Source organism: Dendropsophus ebraccatus, chromosome 6, assembly GCF_027789765.1.
Source record: "Dendropsophus ebraccatus isolate aDenEbr1 chromosome 6, aDenEbr1.pat, whole genome shotgun sequence".
Lineage (NCBI taxonomy): Eukaryota > Metazoa > Chordata > Amphibia > Anura > Hylidae > Dendropsophus > Dendropsophus ebraccatus.
This window is the reverse complement of record NC_091459.1, coordinates 13,397,529-13,413,643: the sequence shown is the minus strand read 5'-3', so window position 1 is coordinate 13,413,643 and position 16,115 is coordinate 13,397,529. Positions and strand designations below refer to the sequence as shown.

At 40.9% G+C, this 16,115-nt stretch overlaps 1 protein-coding gene across 1 annotated transcript in view; it reads right to left on the bottom strand.

Annotated features, from left to right (window-relative positions):
* Positions 1–16,115, bottom strand: part of CSMD1 (CUB and Sushi multiple domains 1) — a 946,348-nt gene that overhangs the window by 325,894 nt on the left and 604,339 nt on the right. Inside the window, exons 13-16 of the mRNA XM_069973446.1 lie at positions 9,168–9,350; positions 6,456–6,782; positions 2,161–2,355; positions 45–183 (exon numbers count right to left, since the gene is read on the bottom strand). Of these exons, the coding sequence (XP_069829547.1) occupies positions 45–183; positions 2,161–2,355; positions 6,456–6,782; positions 9,168–9,350 (844 nt within the window). The remainder of the gene's footprint in view (positions 1–44; positions 184–2,160; positions 2,356–6,455; positions 6,783–9,167; positions 9,351–16,115) is intronic.

Genomic DNA, 16,115 nt, shown 5'->3' with positions numbered 1-16,115 from the left:
TATTTTGCGTGATGAATAGACAATATTCTAAGTGAATGTCTTACCTTTCAAATGTAATTTTTACAGAATGTCCCGCTTCTGCTTCAATTATCCATTCACAATTTAACGAATCCTTGTAATATCCAGGCCAGCCTGGAGGAAGGATGATTCCACTTGATGCTGTTAAGTGTCCACCACAAGGGGCTGCAAAATAATAATATTTAAATAGATAATTTTCCATGTAAATTTTCCTTCTGTGCCATTCCTTTGGTATTCCTCAAGGAAATTATCAATAAATTCCCATTCCTTTGGTATTCCTCAAGGAAATTAGCAATAAATTCCCATTCCTTTGGTATTCCTCAAGGAAATTATCAATAAATTCACAAATGGGAATGAAATCTCCACATTTTATTGCAAACTGTCCGATGTATTGCTTTATGGAGCACCTTAGTGTGTTTTTAAAGTAAATGTACCAGTAGGAATTACAAAATAACATTTCTATATTATCTGATCAGCAGCTCCGAGCAGATTCTAATAGCGCCGTCTATACCCGAGATCTTCTCCATTATTTCAGTATTCTAATGAGTACAGATGCAAATCTTCTATAGAACTCGAATCTTGTCGAACCTTCCGCATTTGATTCCCGATGCCTTCCTGGTCCGTAGGGAAGGAGGAGACAGCCCGGGTACCATCTGGAATTCTGGGATTCAACCTAGGTAGTAGACTGTATCCCGGAATTCTAGGCGGTACTCAGGCTGTCTCCTCCTTCCCCATGGACCGGGAAGGCATCGGGAATCAAATGAAGGTTCAACAAGATTAGAGTTCTATAAAAACTAAGATTTTCCGATGTTCCATCATCTCTACTAATGAGGTCACTTGATGTACTGGAGACAGACCCAGCACCCTAGTGCACCGATATCCCATCCACTTGGTAACATGTCTTCTTTAGAATCAAGTCTGGCCATGTGACCGAGGGGAAAGAATATTGGTGCACTAGGGGCCCTGGGCCTGCCTCCACTGCACCAAAGTGGCTCATTTGAATACTGACATACATACATAACAAAGATGATCTTGGGAACCAGGCAGCAGTCAGAGGAACGAATGGCACTGTAAAAACTCCTAAGGTTGCGTTCACACCTACAGGATCCGCAGCAGATCTGCAACAGATCCGCAACAGATTTGATGGTACAGATTTGATGTTGTGTTCAGTTATTTAAATGAAATCTACTGTGGATCCACTGGAGATCCGGTAAGTGTGAACGTACCCTTACTGGGTTCACACTACGTATATTTCAGTCAGTATTGTGGTCCTCATATTGCAACCAAAACCAGGAGTGGATTAAAAACACAGAAAGGATCTGTTCACACAATGTTGAAATTAAGTGGATGGCCGCCATTTAATGGCAAATATTTGCTGTTATTTTAAAACAACGGCTGTTATATTGAAATAATGGCCGTTATTTACTGTTATATAGCGGCCATCCACTCAATTTCACCATTGTGTGAACAGATCCTTTCTGTGTTTTTAATCCACTCCTGGTTTTGGTTGCAATATGAGGACCACAATACTGACTGAAATATACGTAGTGTGAACGCAGCCGGAGTCCAAGGTGCATTCCGTTTGAAGGGGTTATCCAGTGAAAATATTTTTCTTCCAAATCAACTGGTTTCAATCAAATTTATAAATTACATCTATTTAAAAATCCCAAGTCTTCCCATACTCATCAGCTTCTGTATGTCCTGCAAGAAATTATGTTTTCTTTCCAGTCTGACACGGTGCTCTCTGCCGCCACCTCTGTCCGAGAAAGGAACTGTACAGAGCAGGAAAGGTTTTCTGTGGGGATCTGCTGCTCTGGACAGTTCTGGTCTTGGATAGAGGTGGCAGCAGAGAGCACTGTGTCAGACTGAAAAGGAAACAACATTTTGTGCAGGACATACAGCAGCTGATAATTATGGTAAGACTTTAGATTTTTAAATAGAAGTAAATTACAAATGTTTATAACTTTCTGAAACCAGTTTCGCCGGATAACCCCTTTAATGTTTTAGTCTGGGTCAAAATCTACTGGAAAGAACAAGAGAAGCAAAGGCTAGGTTTGAACAGCACATAAGAAAGAATGTGATGATGATAATAATAAATAATAATAATAATAATAATAATAATAATAATAATAATAATAATACCTTCACATCTTGGAACAGTAGAACTCCATACAACATTGCCATCTTGAATGATACAAGTGATGGATTCAGAGCCTTGTGTTTTGATGAAACCTTCGTTGCAATGAAATGTTACCGAGCTTCCAAGAAGAAATCTGTCACCAAACCTTTTTCCATTTATTGGGATTCCTGGATCATGGCATTCGTTCTGACCAAAGGCTGTCAAAAATCGATTTTTATTAGTAAGTATTGTTTCGATAACTATTGTTAAGGAGAGCCTGTTGGCTACATTTCACTTTACAAACTGCTGACACTGTTAGATAGCTGTTAGGTCAAGGAGGCACATAGTACCTTCCATACTTCTGTCTGTGCTTCCACAAAGTTAAAAAAAAAAAAATGTTTTATTCTCTAGTACAAAGAGGCTTTTTCGAACTCCTGAAATTCAGAAAGCTGTAACACCTCCTCTCTATCCCTCCCATTGCTATTCTTGCGTTGAACTCTGCTTCCAGATGTCAATCAAGCAGAAAGAGAGGACTCCAACTTGCAACTTTTTAGGAGCTTGAAATAGCCTCTTTGACACTTTAATATACCAGATAATAAAAGCATTTTTCTATGTTCTGGAAGCAAAGATGAATATATAAAAAGTTACCATGTGTTCCCTTGACCTGACAGTTATCTAACAGTGTCAGTAGTGTGGAACTTGAATTATAGCTGACAGATTCCTATTAAACATAAAAAAAAAGCGTCCTTATTATGCAGATATAACATGTGCTCTCACAAAGTAAACGTAATGGCAAACAGGGCTGGTTGGGGTGTCATTTTTTGCGCCATGATCTCTAGTTTTTAATATCATATTGGTGTAACAGAAAACTTTTGATCGCCTTTTTGTTTTTTTTTTCTCTGATATATAATTTAATAAAATCTGCAATCCTGGTGTTTTGTTTTGTTTTTTTCCGTGTACGCCGTCCGTGTGGGAACAGTAATGTTATATTTTAATAGATCAGACAATTCCGCACACTACGATATGTGATATATATTTTTGTTTATTTTTTTATATTTTTATTATGGGCAAGGGGGTATTTTAAACCTTTATTGGGAGGGGCGTTTATAAGGGGTTTTTAATGCTTTAAAAAAACCTTTTTTATTACACTTTTTTTCACTGTAAAACATGCAATCATTAGATTGCATGTACTGATCTATGCTATGCCATAGCATAGCATAGATCACTGTTATCGGCGATCTATATATACAGCCTGCCTGAGAGCAGACTCTATGCACAGATTGCCAAACTAACAGGACGGAGGTAAGAGACCCACCCCCGCCCATTGGTACATGCGATCGGGACCCCCGCAGCATAGCTTGTTCTGTCACTGAGTACCTTAAACACTGCGATCGCTATAGGAGCTAATGAGACGCAGCTGCGGGATCGCATCTGCCTCTCTTTACCTCTGGCTCCAGACACACGGATGTGTGCGGGATCACTCTCACTGCAGCGGTCCCTCACACATTAGTAAGCCCCTCAGTCAGGAACATATATATTCATTCCTACTGAATGGGGTATGTGCAGTAGGAACGTGTGTATATACGTATTACTGTCAAAGAAAAAGAGAAAGTACTGAACCAGCACACCCAATGCAGTATATCAAAGAATCAAATTTATTAAAGTACAGAACAAACAATAAAAACATTTAAAAACAGATACATTTAGTGCATGCCATGATAAGTAACACTAAAGTTCTATGTCCACTAAACCGCAGCCAGTAGACTGCCCAACTCCCACAGTAATGGAGAAGAAAAGGATAATCAGTTGCTGTATGTAGAGGCAAAGTGCAGACAGTGCAGAATAAGGTTCAAAAATGCATAATGAACTGCCACCTTCCCCTATAAACAGACAGGCTGAAGTACAAACAAATACCAGCCCCACTCCAGAGGGGACTAAAAATATATACAACCTGTACCGCAGCCAATGCCGAGTGGACAAGAGAGAGGAATGCCCAACGCGTTGCGTCGCACAATGCGACTTCGTCAGGGACGAAGTCGCATTGTGCGACGCAACGCGTTGGGCATTCCTCTCTCTTGTCCACTCGGCATTGGCTGCGGTACAGGTTGTATATATTTTTAGTCCCCTCTGGAGTGGGGCTGGTATTTGTTTGTACTTCAGCCTGTCTGTTTATAGGGGAAGGTGGCAGTTCATTATGCATTTTTGAACCTTATTCTGCACTGTCTGCACTTTGCCTCTACATACAGCAACTGATTATCCTTTTCTTCTCCATTACTGTGGGAGTTGGGCAGTCTACTGGCTGCGGTTTAGTGGACATAGAACTTTAGTGTTACTTATCATGGCATGCACTAAATGTATCTGTTTTTAAATGTTTTTATTGTTTGTTCTGTACTTTAATAAATTTGATTCTTTGATATACTGCATTGGGTGTGCTGGTTCAGTACTTTCTCTTTTTCTTTGACATTTATAGCTTCATATCCAGTACTGTAGCACCCCTCTCTCTTTCATTATTGTCTGTGGTGCCCTCCCTCTGTGTCTATTACATATATACGTATTACTGACAGGAAGGGGTTAATGAACATGGAATAACAGCTGTTATATTCTATTATATTTACATTGTGCGAACATAGCTATAGGCACACTCAGTCGTTCGGTGGGCATCATTTTGACAGCAAAGGATGGCCATTTTTTCATAATTATGGCCACAAATAAGATTATTATTTGTGACCGAATTTATCAAATGACACCCATCTATCACTGTCAAAATGATGGCCGTCCAAAAAGACAGCCACATAATCAATGAGTGTGTGAAAATAGTCGTTTGGTGATTGTTTTTGTTTTTCATGTATGTATTGAAGTCATTTTTGGTTTATTAGTAAATGTTCATACAAAAGGGGTGGGTTCATACTGAGGAATTCTCGTGGATAATGTCCGCGGAATTCTGCTGTCTGGCCGTGCGCCTTTCCGCCGGCTTTATAGACATCATTCTATGGGCCGGCGTATTCCGCTATCCGCCAAAATAACTGACTTGTCAGTTCTTTCGACTGATAGCGGAGTACGCCGGCCAATAGAATTGTGTCTATGGAGCCGGCAGAAAGGCGTGCGGCCGTGTGCGTAGACAGATAGAATTCTGCGGACATTATCCACGAGAATTCCTCAGTATGAACCCACCCAAATAAAGTGGATTTCTCACCATAATGATTGATAGCATGTCGCTAAGATATGCCATCCTTTCCTTATCACTGGTGGTCTTAAACACCCAACAAACCTAAGAATTAGGCTATGTTCCCACTACATATTAAGGCTATGTTCCGCTTTTTGTGTTTAAAAAGACGTCCGTTATTGCATCATTTTAAGTGACTTAAATAAAATGCATTGAAGCCTATGGAAAAACAGACGTCTTTTTCACACATTGTATTGAATGATGGACATCTTTTTAGGTGGACTGACTCAATACATTGTGTGAAAATGACGTCCATTATTCCATAGACTTCAATACATTTTAGTCAACCCACTTAAAATAATGCAATAATGGATGTCTTTTTAAACACACAAACAGACGTTTTGTCCCTTTTTTTGGAAGTTGTGTGAACCTAGCCAAACAACGGTTATTTGGCACTCAAAACAATGGCTGTTGTTACAAATGAAAATTGCATTGAAGTCTACGGACAACAGCTGGAAATAATTGACATGATCATTATTTTGACGGCCGTTGTTTAATACAGTGTGTTAAACAATGTCCGTTCTTTTTGGAAAAAGTATGTTGTGTGACCATAGCATAAAGGAACGGTAGTTAAGTGAATTCGCTCCTTTACTAGTTTTCCTGCAAAGAGAAGCATCTAGCTCTTGGCTTGCTTTCGTATTGTACTTATTTATTGATTTAATTATTTATGCAGGGTTTCTCATTTGGAAAAATCTATCACCTCAAATGCACCTGCAGGCTATGCTCACTCACAGTAAAATTAAAGGCCGTTATCTTGATGTGAAAATACAGCCGGTTTATAAAAATTAGTTGTGTGCACAAAGCCTTAAAGTGACTGTACCACCAGGCCCAGGCAGAAGCACTGGAGGTGGCCCGACCCACCCTTACTGGGAAGAAACCCCAGCACCTCCATGACTTGACTCCATTAGAATCAATGGAACCCTATCATAGAGGGGCGGGGGTTTCCTCCCACTAAGGGTGGGTCAGCCCGCCTCCAGTGCTTCAGCCTGGGCCTGGTGGTACAGTCACTTTAAAGGAATAACATATACATGCATATACATTTCTGAGAATCAGGGTAGAGTATAAAGTGATCTTAGAGTTTAGAATGATACATACTAGTATAGGTAATATTAAATCCTCTTCCTGTTGTTGAATGATCAGACTGAAATTCTAAGCGCACGATATGACTGTTGCTTGCGATCTGAGATGGTACTTCATTCCCTGAAAATGTTCCAAGAGCAGGCAGATCGGCAATGCCCTCATCCTTCACAGCAACGTAATCAAACTGCGGCTCAACATCAAAGTCATTGAAGATGAGATGGATCCTGCTTCCCGCTTCTGATATTATTAACCACACACAGTTCATGTTGTTTCCATATTCATCGGGGTAGTTTGGTGAGAGGATAACCCCAGAAGGGGTGGTGAAGTTAAAGAAACATGAAACTAGAGAGGGGGTTAAAAATGTAACATTAGAAAATGATTTTAAAAGACTGTGGGACAATGTATAAAAAAATACAGTATTCGGATGGGTTCACACGTACCATATCCGCTGTCGATTTCATGCTGCGAGTTCGCAGCAGAATCCACTGCGAAACCTTCCCTGTCATTTTCAATGTGATTTCATACTTGCAGCGGGATTGTCATCTTGCTGCGAGTATGTAAATGCCGGCTCCCTTAACCTGCCACTCTTAACATACTTTACCTGGTCCAGGCTCCAACTGCATCTGAGGCTCCCGGCTCCCAGAGGTCAAACCCAGGCAATCAGTGCATGGCCCCACCGCAGTCACTGATTATCTGGGCGGGACCCTCTGGAAGCCTCAGATGCAGCCGGAGCATGGACCAGGTAAAGTATGTTCCAGACCGAGGCCGGTTGAGGGGGCCGGCATTTACAAACTTGCAGCAAGATGACAATCCCGCTGCGAGTATGGAATCACATTGAAGCTATGTTCACATAACGTAAGAGACCGGTCTCTGAAAAGATCCGGGTGATCTTTGGTGCCGCAGAGTTCTCTTGCGGGTGCATCCGTGCGCGCCCGCATCAGCCGCTCGCTCCACTGTGTGCACTGACATAGTTTTCGGACATGTCAGTTGTTTGCGGCGCCGCTAGGGATCCCGGCCAGAGCGTATACTATGTGTATACGCTCTCGCCGGGATCCCATAGACGGCAAAGTAACGTATATCTCGTAATAATCATGGCCGTGGTACAATGGCCGTGGTTTTACAAAAATATTTGTTGTGTGAACGTAGCCTGAAAATGACTGGGAAGGTATTCACAGTGGATTTTGCTGCAAATTCTCATCGTGAAATCCGCTGTGGATACGGTACGTGTGAACCCACCCTTAGGCTATCTTCACACAATGTTATACAAAGGCTGTTGGTTTCAGTGTTCCTATGGCCGAAATTGCATTATGTTATTTGCCACCCATAGAAGTCTGCTGGCCGTATGGGTGTGAATGAAAATCAATTAACCATAGACTTTCATTCACACTTTAGCCGGCAGGACAGCCAATGAACAACAGCGCTTGTTTTATTGAAATCAATAGATCTCAATGAATTCAGAAACCTGATGCTATTGTGTTCAATGACCACTACAGCTGTAGGTTTCCGAATTTGTTACACTGTGTGAACATAGTCTAAGGCTATATTCCAAATGAGGTTATGTTACGAATAGGCTAGGTTTCCGAATTCATTCATTTCTATTAATTTCAGCAGAACAAAGGCAGTTGTTGTGCACACAGTGCATTAACTACGGCCGTCGTTCACTACGGCTGTGCAAAATAATGAACAGTCTATTTTGTATGGCTGCAGAAAATAGACTGTTTACATACTGTGTGGCCATCCTGCCGGCCGTAGTGTGATTGAAAGTCAATGGTTAGGCTAGGTTCACACTGCGTTTTTGCAATCCGTTTTTTTCATTAGTTTTTTGCAAAAAACTGATGAAAAAAAAAACGGATGCATTTGTGTGCATCCGTTTTGATCCGTTTTTTTCCATTGACTTCCATTGTAAAAAAATGGATGAAAACTGATCCGTTTTTTTTTTTTACGGACACAAAAACTTATCTGACAATATTTTTGCGTCCGTAAAAAAAAACTAATGTTTTTTTTCATCCGTAAAAAAAACAAATGCATTTGTGTGCATCCGTTTTGATCTGTAAACGTATTGTGAACCTAGCCTTAGATGATTTTCATTCACACCCATAGAGCTGCAGACTTGTATGGGTGGAAAATAATCTTCCCATGGGCGATAATGCAACAACATGTAATACAGCAGCCGTTGTTTGACACCATAATCAACAGCTGTTGTGTTGTATGAGGTTGTGTGAACATAGCCTAAAGAATAACTTCTGAAATCATCTACTTTAGCTTAAAGGGGAACTATCAGCAGGTTAGACAAATCTAACAGCACCATTCTCGTGGTGTTAGCAGTGTAATCCTTGGCCTGGAGCACCGTTTGGAGCATTGTCCCGCCCCCAACGCGAACCAACGCGAGCACTCCATTGATTATCATATGAAGTATCTTGCCAGCTTGGCACTCAGGGGGTGGGGCAGTGCTCCTAATGGTGCTCCAGGCCAAAGACGAGAATGGTGCCAAGGAGGAAGGTAAGCGACATACCTTCCTATTCTGCACCCTGTGGACATTAGGGGTATAACCTGCTGATGGTTCCCTTAAATATTTAGTATAGTTCCAGTCCATATCTATCAGTATGGATCTAGAAACATAATGCATAGACACATAGCTAAGGTTTTCTTCATATTCTTGCATTGCATATTCTCATATTGTTATATTGTTATCTTTTTCTTCTTTAGAAATACAATTCAGACACTTACAAACACAACTTGGCTTATTTCCAGACCATTGGTTATTCTGTTGACATGTGATTGTTTTTTCTCCAACAAGTTCAAAAGCAGACAGACATTCAAAGGTTAGAATGTCCCCATGCAAGAAACTGCTGCCGTTCCTTTTACCATACACAGAAATTCCAGGATCTCCACAGCCACCTTTTTCAATTTCTGAAAAGACAAAAAAAAAATAAATCAAGTGATAAAACAGAAATTAGATAGGCTGCATAAAAACAGGTTATTGGGATATTGAAGGAAATATTGTAATACTTATTGCATGGTAATGATCTTGTTTCATTTTAGCTTCTTTATGTATTCAATGTCATGTATATAATAGTGCAAAAATTGTGATTGATTGTGAAGTAGTGGCAATATTTATTATGTTCTGTGAGCCCTCCACTATAAACTTACTTTATTTATCCTAGCAGTCTTCTATGTATCCATAATACCAAGTTTTCAGAAATACTGATTCACTAATCTAATGTACAGTATTTATGTCTCTATTTTTTATAACTGCAGCCACTTTTGGCAATAAAGTGACTCTGTACCCACAATCTGCCGCCTCCCCAACAGCTTGTACCATCGGATAGCTGCTTTTAATCCAATATCTGTCCTGGGGTCCGTTTAAAAAACTTTTACACTTACAGCCCTGTGTCAAATTGGCGTGGCCTAGAGAGCCTGTGCCCTAGGCCTGCGACGCCTCTCCGTCCCTCCTCCCCGCCCTCTTTACCATTAAAAATGCCCCATGGCATTGTTTGTGTTTGTAGTAAATTTGAGTCAATATATTAACCTTTTTTTTTTGTGAAAAACTCAAAATGTGATAAAATTTTGAAAAAATTGTGTTTTTATAGGTTTGAAATTCAGCAAAGATAGTCATACAACACAGATAATATAGTAAGTCACATTGACAGCATTGTCAGCATTCTTTGGTAAAGGCTCTTTGACTTTTACATTATATTATTATAGGGTTTAGAAGTTTAGCAGAATATTTTTAAAATTTCATGTATAGAAAAACACATTAACAGGAACAACGATTAGGTACAGTGACAGAGGCAACAATCAGGTACAGGAACAAGGGACAAGGATGAAGATCAGGTACAGCAGCAGGGAATAGGGGAGTCTAGGTACAGCGACAGGGGGCACTGATGACAATTAGATACAGCAACAGGGTCAATGATCATGATAGTAAAGAGTTTATACTGTTACACTGTATATACTGTCATACTGTACTTTGCTGCTGGGCTGTTTTTCACTTCTGGCACTAACACCTCTCACAAATAACAGAGCAGAGAAGTGTAGGAAAATACCTTTTTATTTTACACTGTTATTGGTCCACAGTTACAACCAAAACGGCTGGTACACACCTGCTACAGCACCCCTTTCTCCCGGTTCCTACTTGTAACAGGAAATAAAGTCTAAAGTTCATCTAGCTACAATCTGTTAGTGTCTTTTGTAACATTTTGCAGTTAAAAAAAATATTTCCCAGTAAATAGTTTTGTAAAAATGCATTTCTGAAAGATGTATTAGTGCATGACTTCACTGCTAAGTACTGTACATTGAATCTACAGGTCATGCTTAAACACACAGAAAATCAATAAGACCGGGCACAGTGTGATAGAACGCAAATCCAATACAAGCAAACAGCAAAAATAATTAGACATTTAACTGATTTGAAAAGGCTAATAATAGTTAAATGGAGATGAATCATCTATGAAAAATCTCATGGCACAAGGATTCTAAGAATTCTTATATTTCCATAACCTATATTGATTGAGAAAAGGTATAATAAAACCATATGCATTATATTTACTTTGTATTGTATGTACTCTCTAGCATATTGTCATGTAAATATTCCTGTGCATTGGATTCATTGAAAGACACTTTCATAAATCTTCTGCCATATTCCTTTTCTGCACAAACAAGTGAACTAAATGGCCAGCATGGGTATGATGGTACTCATAAATCCGCTATTACTTGAAACGGTGTAAAAACATATTTGTTGTTTTAGTTTTTTTTTTTTTTTTATAGTTATCATGTGTTTCTACATGTGGATAAGCACTAATTGTGCATTTCCCATAATGAGATCATCTGGTGACCTAATCAAATGGCTGACTGGTGGAGTGTGTTGGTATCATAGGGCAGCACGGTGGCTCAGTGGAGTCCTGGGTTCAAATCCCACCAAGGGCAACATCTGCAAAGAGTTTGTATGTTCTCTCCATGTTTGCGTGGGTTTCCTCCGGGTACTCCGGTTTCCTCCCACATCCAAAAACATACACATAGGTGAAGTGCTGCGGAATATGTGTGCGCTATACAAATAAATAAATCAGTTGCCATTCCTTGTAGTTTGAGGCCATCTTCTCACTACGTAAGTTTCGTATTAATCACGGCCATTGTAACAATGGTCGTGATTACTACAGTGCTTACATAGTGCTGCATCTGAGGGAATCCTGGTCGGAGTGTTTACACATAATATACACTCCTGCTGGGATCCCTAGCGGCGCTGCAAAAAACTATTTATTGAATAGCGGCTGCAGAAAACCTGTCAGTACACAATATGAAGCAGCGGGGAATTCGAATGCGGGCGCACACTGATGCACCCACATCTGAATTCAGCAGCAGCGAAGATCATTCGGCCGGTACTGCAGTACCGCCCTGGATGATCTCCTTTGACATCGGTTGTTCCCTGACCCGGCCAGGTCACAAAACGGCCAGTGTCTTACTACGTGACCTTTCAGCCATAGCAATGTGTTCCTGCCTAGTGTGAATTGTGTTCTAGGAGAGCTGACCAAATTTGTGTTTTTTTTTTCTGTGTATCGGATGAGGGGAAGGGTTGCCTCTATGTGGTCATGCTCTTCACCCATCCCACCCAGGTAGTGTTATCACTTGTGCCGGTATTAGAGGGATCCTACATGCCCAGAGCATAGGCGTATTACATACCATGGAGAGGCTAGTACAGTGTAGGTCCATTCCGGGCATGAGGCCACCTTATTGTGGTGGGGTGGTTTACACTATTTGCAAATGGTAACCAAGAGCCTCAATTTTTTGAGCTCTTTTTGGGCTGCTTTTAGCTATTTTCATGTCTGTAGTGGGTCTGTATCTTGCCATTGTGGTGAGCTGTTGCATTTTTTTCCCGATTTCAACAGTGTGTGAGCATAGCTTCTCTGTCTATTCAATCCACTCCTGTCTTTGTCTTCAACTCTACCCACTAGTGTTTGATTGGGTTGAGATCTGGGGACTGTGAGGCCAAATCCAGCGACTCTACCACATTGTCAATGAACAATTTCTTTGTCAACCTCGAGTTATGCTTCAGGTCATCTTCCTTCTGGAACACTATGTTGTCCTTTTCATACTTATACTACTCGAGCTTACAAAGTAACAAATCTTGTAGGATATTCACATATAGCTCAGCATTACGACTACCCATGATCCTGGTCAAGTATCCAGCACCTTTGGTTATAAAACAATCCCCGTAACATCAGGCTTTTTTCACGAACATGACAGTTCCTTCAACATTTTAATCCTTAGCCCCCTTTTTTCTTCATTTTTCCACCTGTCATGGCACTCACGTGATGCAGTTTGGCAATTTTCTTGGCGGAGAGATTGCTCTCAATGAGCTAGATGATGCTGTTTCTATTATTTAGGAAATCTTCATCATACCTGCCCCTCAATTTCAATAATCAATCTAATAACAGACTGAGCTAATGACGTTCCATGACAAGAATCTATATAAAGAAGTATATGCTAAATGGTTCCAAGTCACATTTATGTGTAAGATAGCCAAGATTAGTGCCTATAAAATGATAGTCTCACCTTCAAAGCTATAGTGGCTGGTGACATATGGAGCTTGAAAGTCAAAAGCTGTAGGTTGCAGGGCTGACTTGACAGCTTAATGGGCCTCTGGGCTGTTAACTTCAGCCCCCCCAACCTTGTGACCCCTCCTGCTTTCCCAGCCACATCCAAAGCCCCTATTGTATAGATGGCCCCTATACTGTGTTGTCCTGTGCCCCCCCCCCCCTAAAGTAGATGGACCCAGGGGCGTAACTAGAATTGGCAAGGCCCCATAGCAAACATTTGATTGGGCCCCCCCGACTAACCACTAAAATGTCAAGTGTAGTCATAATTACATAACTGCAGGCGCTGGTAAGGAGTGCTTGCAGTTAAAGGGACATTTGCAAAACCCGGAGGCCAGCAGGGCCACCTGGTGCTGTAAATGATGACGGCTCAGGGGACCCAGTGTATTGCAGGAGCAGGCCATGGGGCCCCCTGATGAGGCGGGCCCAATAGCAGACTCTATCGCTGCTATAATGGTAGTTACACCCCCTTGATAGACCCTTCCCTCTATGGTTTATCTGTATGTGTGTGCAGAGACACGCAGATGATTGAGAGAGGCTCTGACCCTATCATTGCCTCTCTGACTGTAGGTATGTACAAGTCGTATGTACAAGCTATAGGTATGTACAGAGGGGCAACAACATGGCTCATATATAATATATGATTAATATATTGATATTATATAATATTATATATGAGCCATGTTGTTTCCCTGTACACTATGCAAGGTCCATGTATACTGTATTGAAACAACTTGGTGCATATATACAGAGCCTCTGTATATATACAGATGTAGCCGGGCTTAAGCCGGGTTGTGTACCTCTTCCTTTTGGTGTGATGAGGGATGAAGTCTGGGCTGGACCATACAGCTACTGCTGCTACAGGGAGAAAGAAGGGGGGTCACACTGTGATAATGGGGGAGAGGAGGTGTGGGCAATGGAGACACTGGGGAGGAAGATGAGGATGCTAAGAGATGCACCGCAGGCAGGAGCGCCCTGGCACAGAGGTGCACCCTATGACTCATGGGCCCACTGGCAGCCCCCTACATTGCCCAATGGGAAAGATGGCCCTGAGATTGCCATGGAGCTGATCGCAAGCCCGAATCTCACCGCATGACTTTTGATCAAGTGACTATGGGCGCCTACTCCACTGGAGCCCATTATATGCCACTATCGTGACCTGACATATAATGGGTTAAACAACCTGAAGTGGTAAATCACCACTGCGGGTATTTAAAGCAGGAGATCAGCATACTGCATACTGACAGGTGATCTCCTGTGATGTCAGTGCAGGAGAGCCGCATAAACTTATTCTGACCCCAGCGTAAAAAGCTGTTTCAATGGTCACTGCGGGGTAACATAAGCCAACTTTTTATTTCTGCTTTCACATTTGCAGTATACTATATAGTTATGCATGTGTGTGCATGCAGCGTGTTTCAGAGCAGAAAGAGCTGAGCAGATTAATATATAATTTTTCCAGGAAATCTTCTAATTTATTCATGTAATCTCTGCCCTTTCTAGGCTAAGTAATCATGTGAGCATTTCTATTCCGTGACTGGTAGTTCTACAGTATCTATTTATCTATCTATGGCTATGTTCACACAATGTCAAAAATTGAGAAAAGCGGCCCCTTTTGCAATTTAAAATAACGTCCATTATTGTCGCGATTTAACTGACTGCAATTTAATACATTGCATTAATTGGAAAGACGGACGTCCAATGCGCTCAATGTATTGAGTATCACACGTTTTTACCACGGACGTCAAAATAATGCTCATGTTCATTAATTTCAGACATGTTTTGTAAACATCGGACATTTTTTTATCAGTTGTTCACACAGTTTTTCTTTTTTCACCGCTCTTTCCTCGTTTTTACTATTAAATTTAATGGACTTTTCAATTAACCCCTAGCTGCACCAGGACATTACCAAAAGTCCTGGTGCCACTAGGGGAGTTCAGAGAGGGGCCCCCAAGGGGACTTCTAGTATGTGTGTAAAAGAAAAAAAAATTATTGATAAAATATCCCCTCCCCTAATAAAAGTCAGAATCACCCACCTTTCCCCATTTTCTAAATAAAAATAAATAAATTAACATGTTTGGTATCACCGCGTGTGTAATCGCCGGAAATATTAAATTTTCACATTCCCGATCTTGCACGGTAAACTGCGTAAGTACAAAAAAATCAGCAAAATTGCGCATTTTTGGTCGCATCAAAACTAGAAAATTTGTAATAAAAGTATAGATCATGGCGCAAAAAAATAACCCCTCACACAGCCCCATAGACCAAAGGATAAAAGTGCTGTAAGCATGGGAATAGAGCATTTTTAAGGAACATATATATATATATTTTTTTTTTACAATCCGTCAAATAAAATAAAAGTTATACAAGTTACAGTACATATAGTTGTAATCGTACTAACTTGAGGAACAGGTATAACAAGTTAGTTTTACCCTAGGGCAAACGGTGTAAAAACAAAACCCCCAAATAAAAAAAAGAAATAGTTTTTTTTTCAATTTCACCACACAATTAGTACAATTAGTGTCGCAAAAAATGAGGGCTCATCTGGGTGGAAAAATGCACGCGCTATGGCCTTATATACACAAGGAGGAAAAAAAATGTTTCCTAAGGGTTAAAGGGGTAGTGCGGCGCTAAACAATCATTCACTAAATAACACACATTACAAAGGCAGAGGGCGGCCGGCACGAGGTACAGTCGGAGCGGTTCTGCTTGCCGCCCGAAGATTACATCATTGTCACAAGATGGCGGACGGGGGTTGACACGGATCAGGTGAGCATAGAGCACTCCACTTCCGGGGGTGGCGTGGGTGGGGGGAAACATGGGGAAGGGGGCCATTCACTAACATAACATACATTACAAAGTTGTATAACTTTGTAATGTGTGTTATTTACTGAATAATTGTTTAGCAACGCACTACCCCTTTAAGCCACACCCAAAGTCAAATTAGTAAAACCAAACTAGACTAATATACCAACAGCAGTCATTGCACTAAGGGGAGGCCAGACGTCCGTTATTTTAGACTCAAAATGACGGACGTCATTTTAAATGGAGCTGAAAAAACTTTGTGTGAACATAGCCTATCGATGAT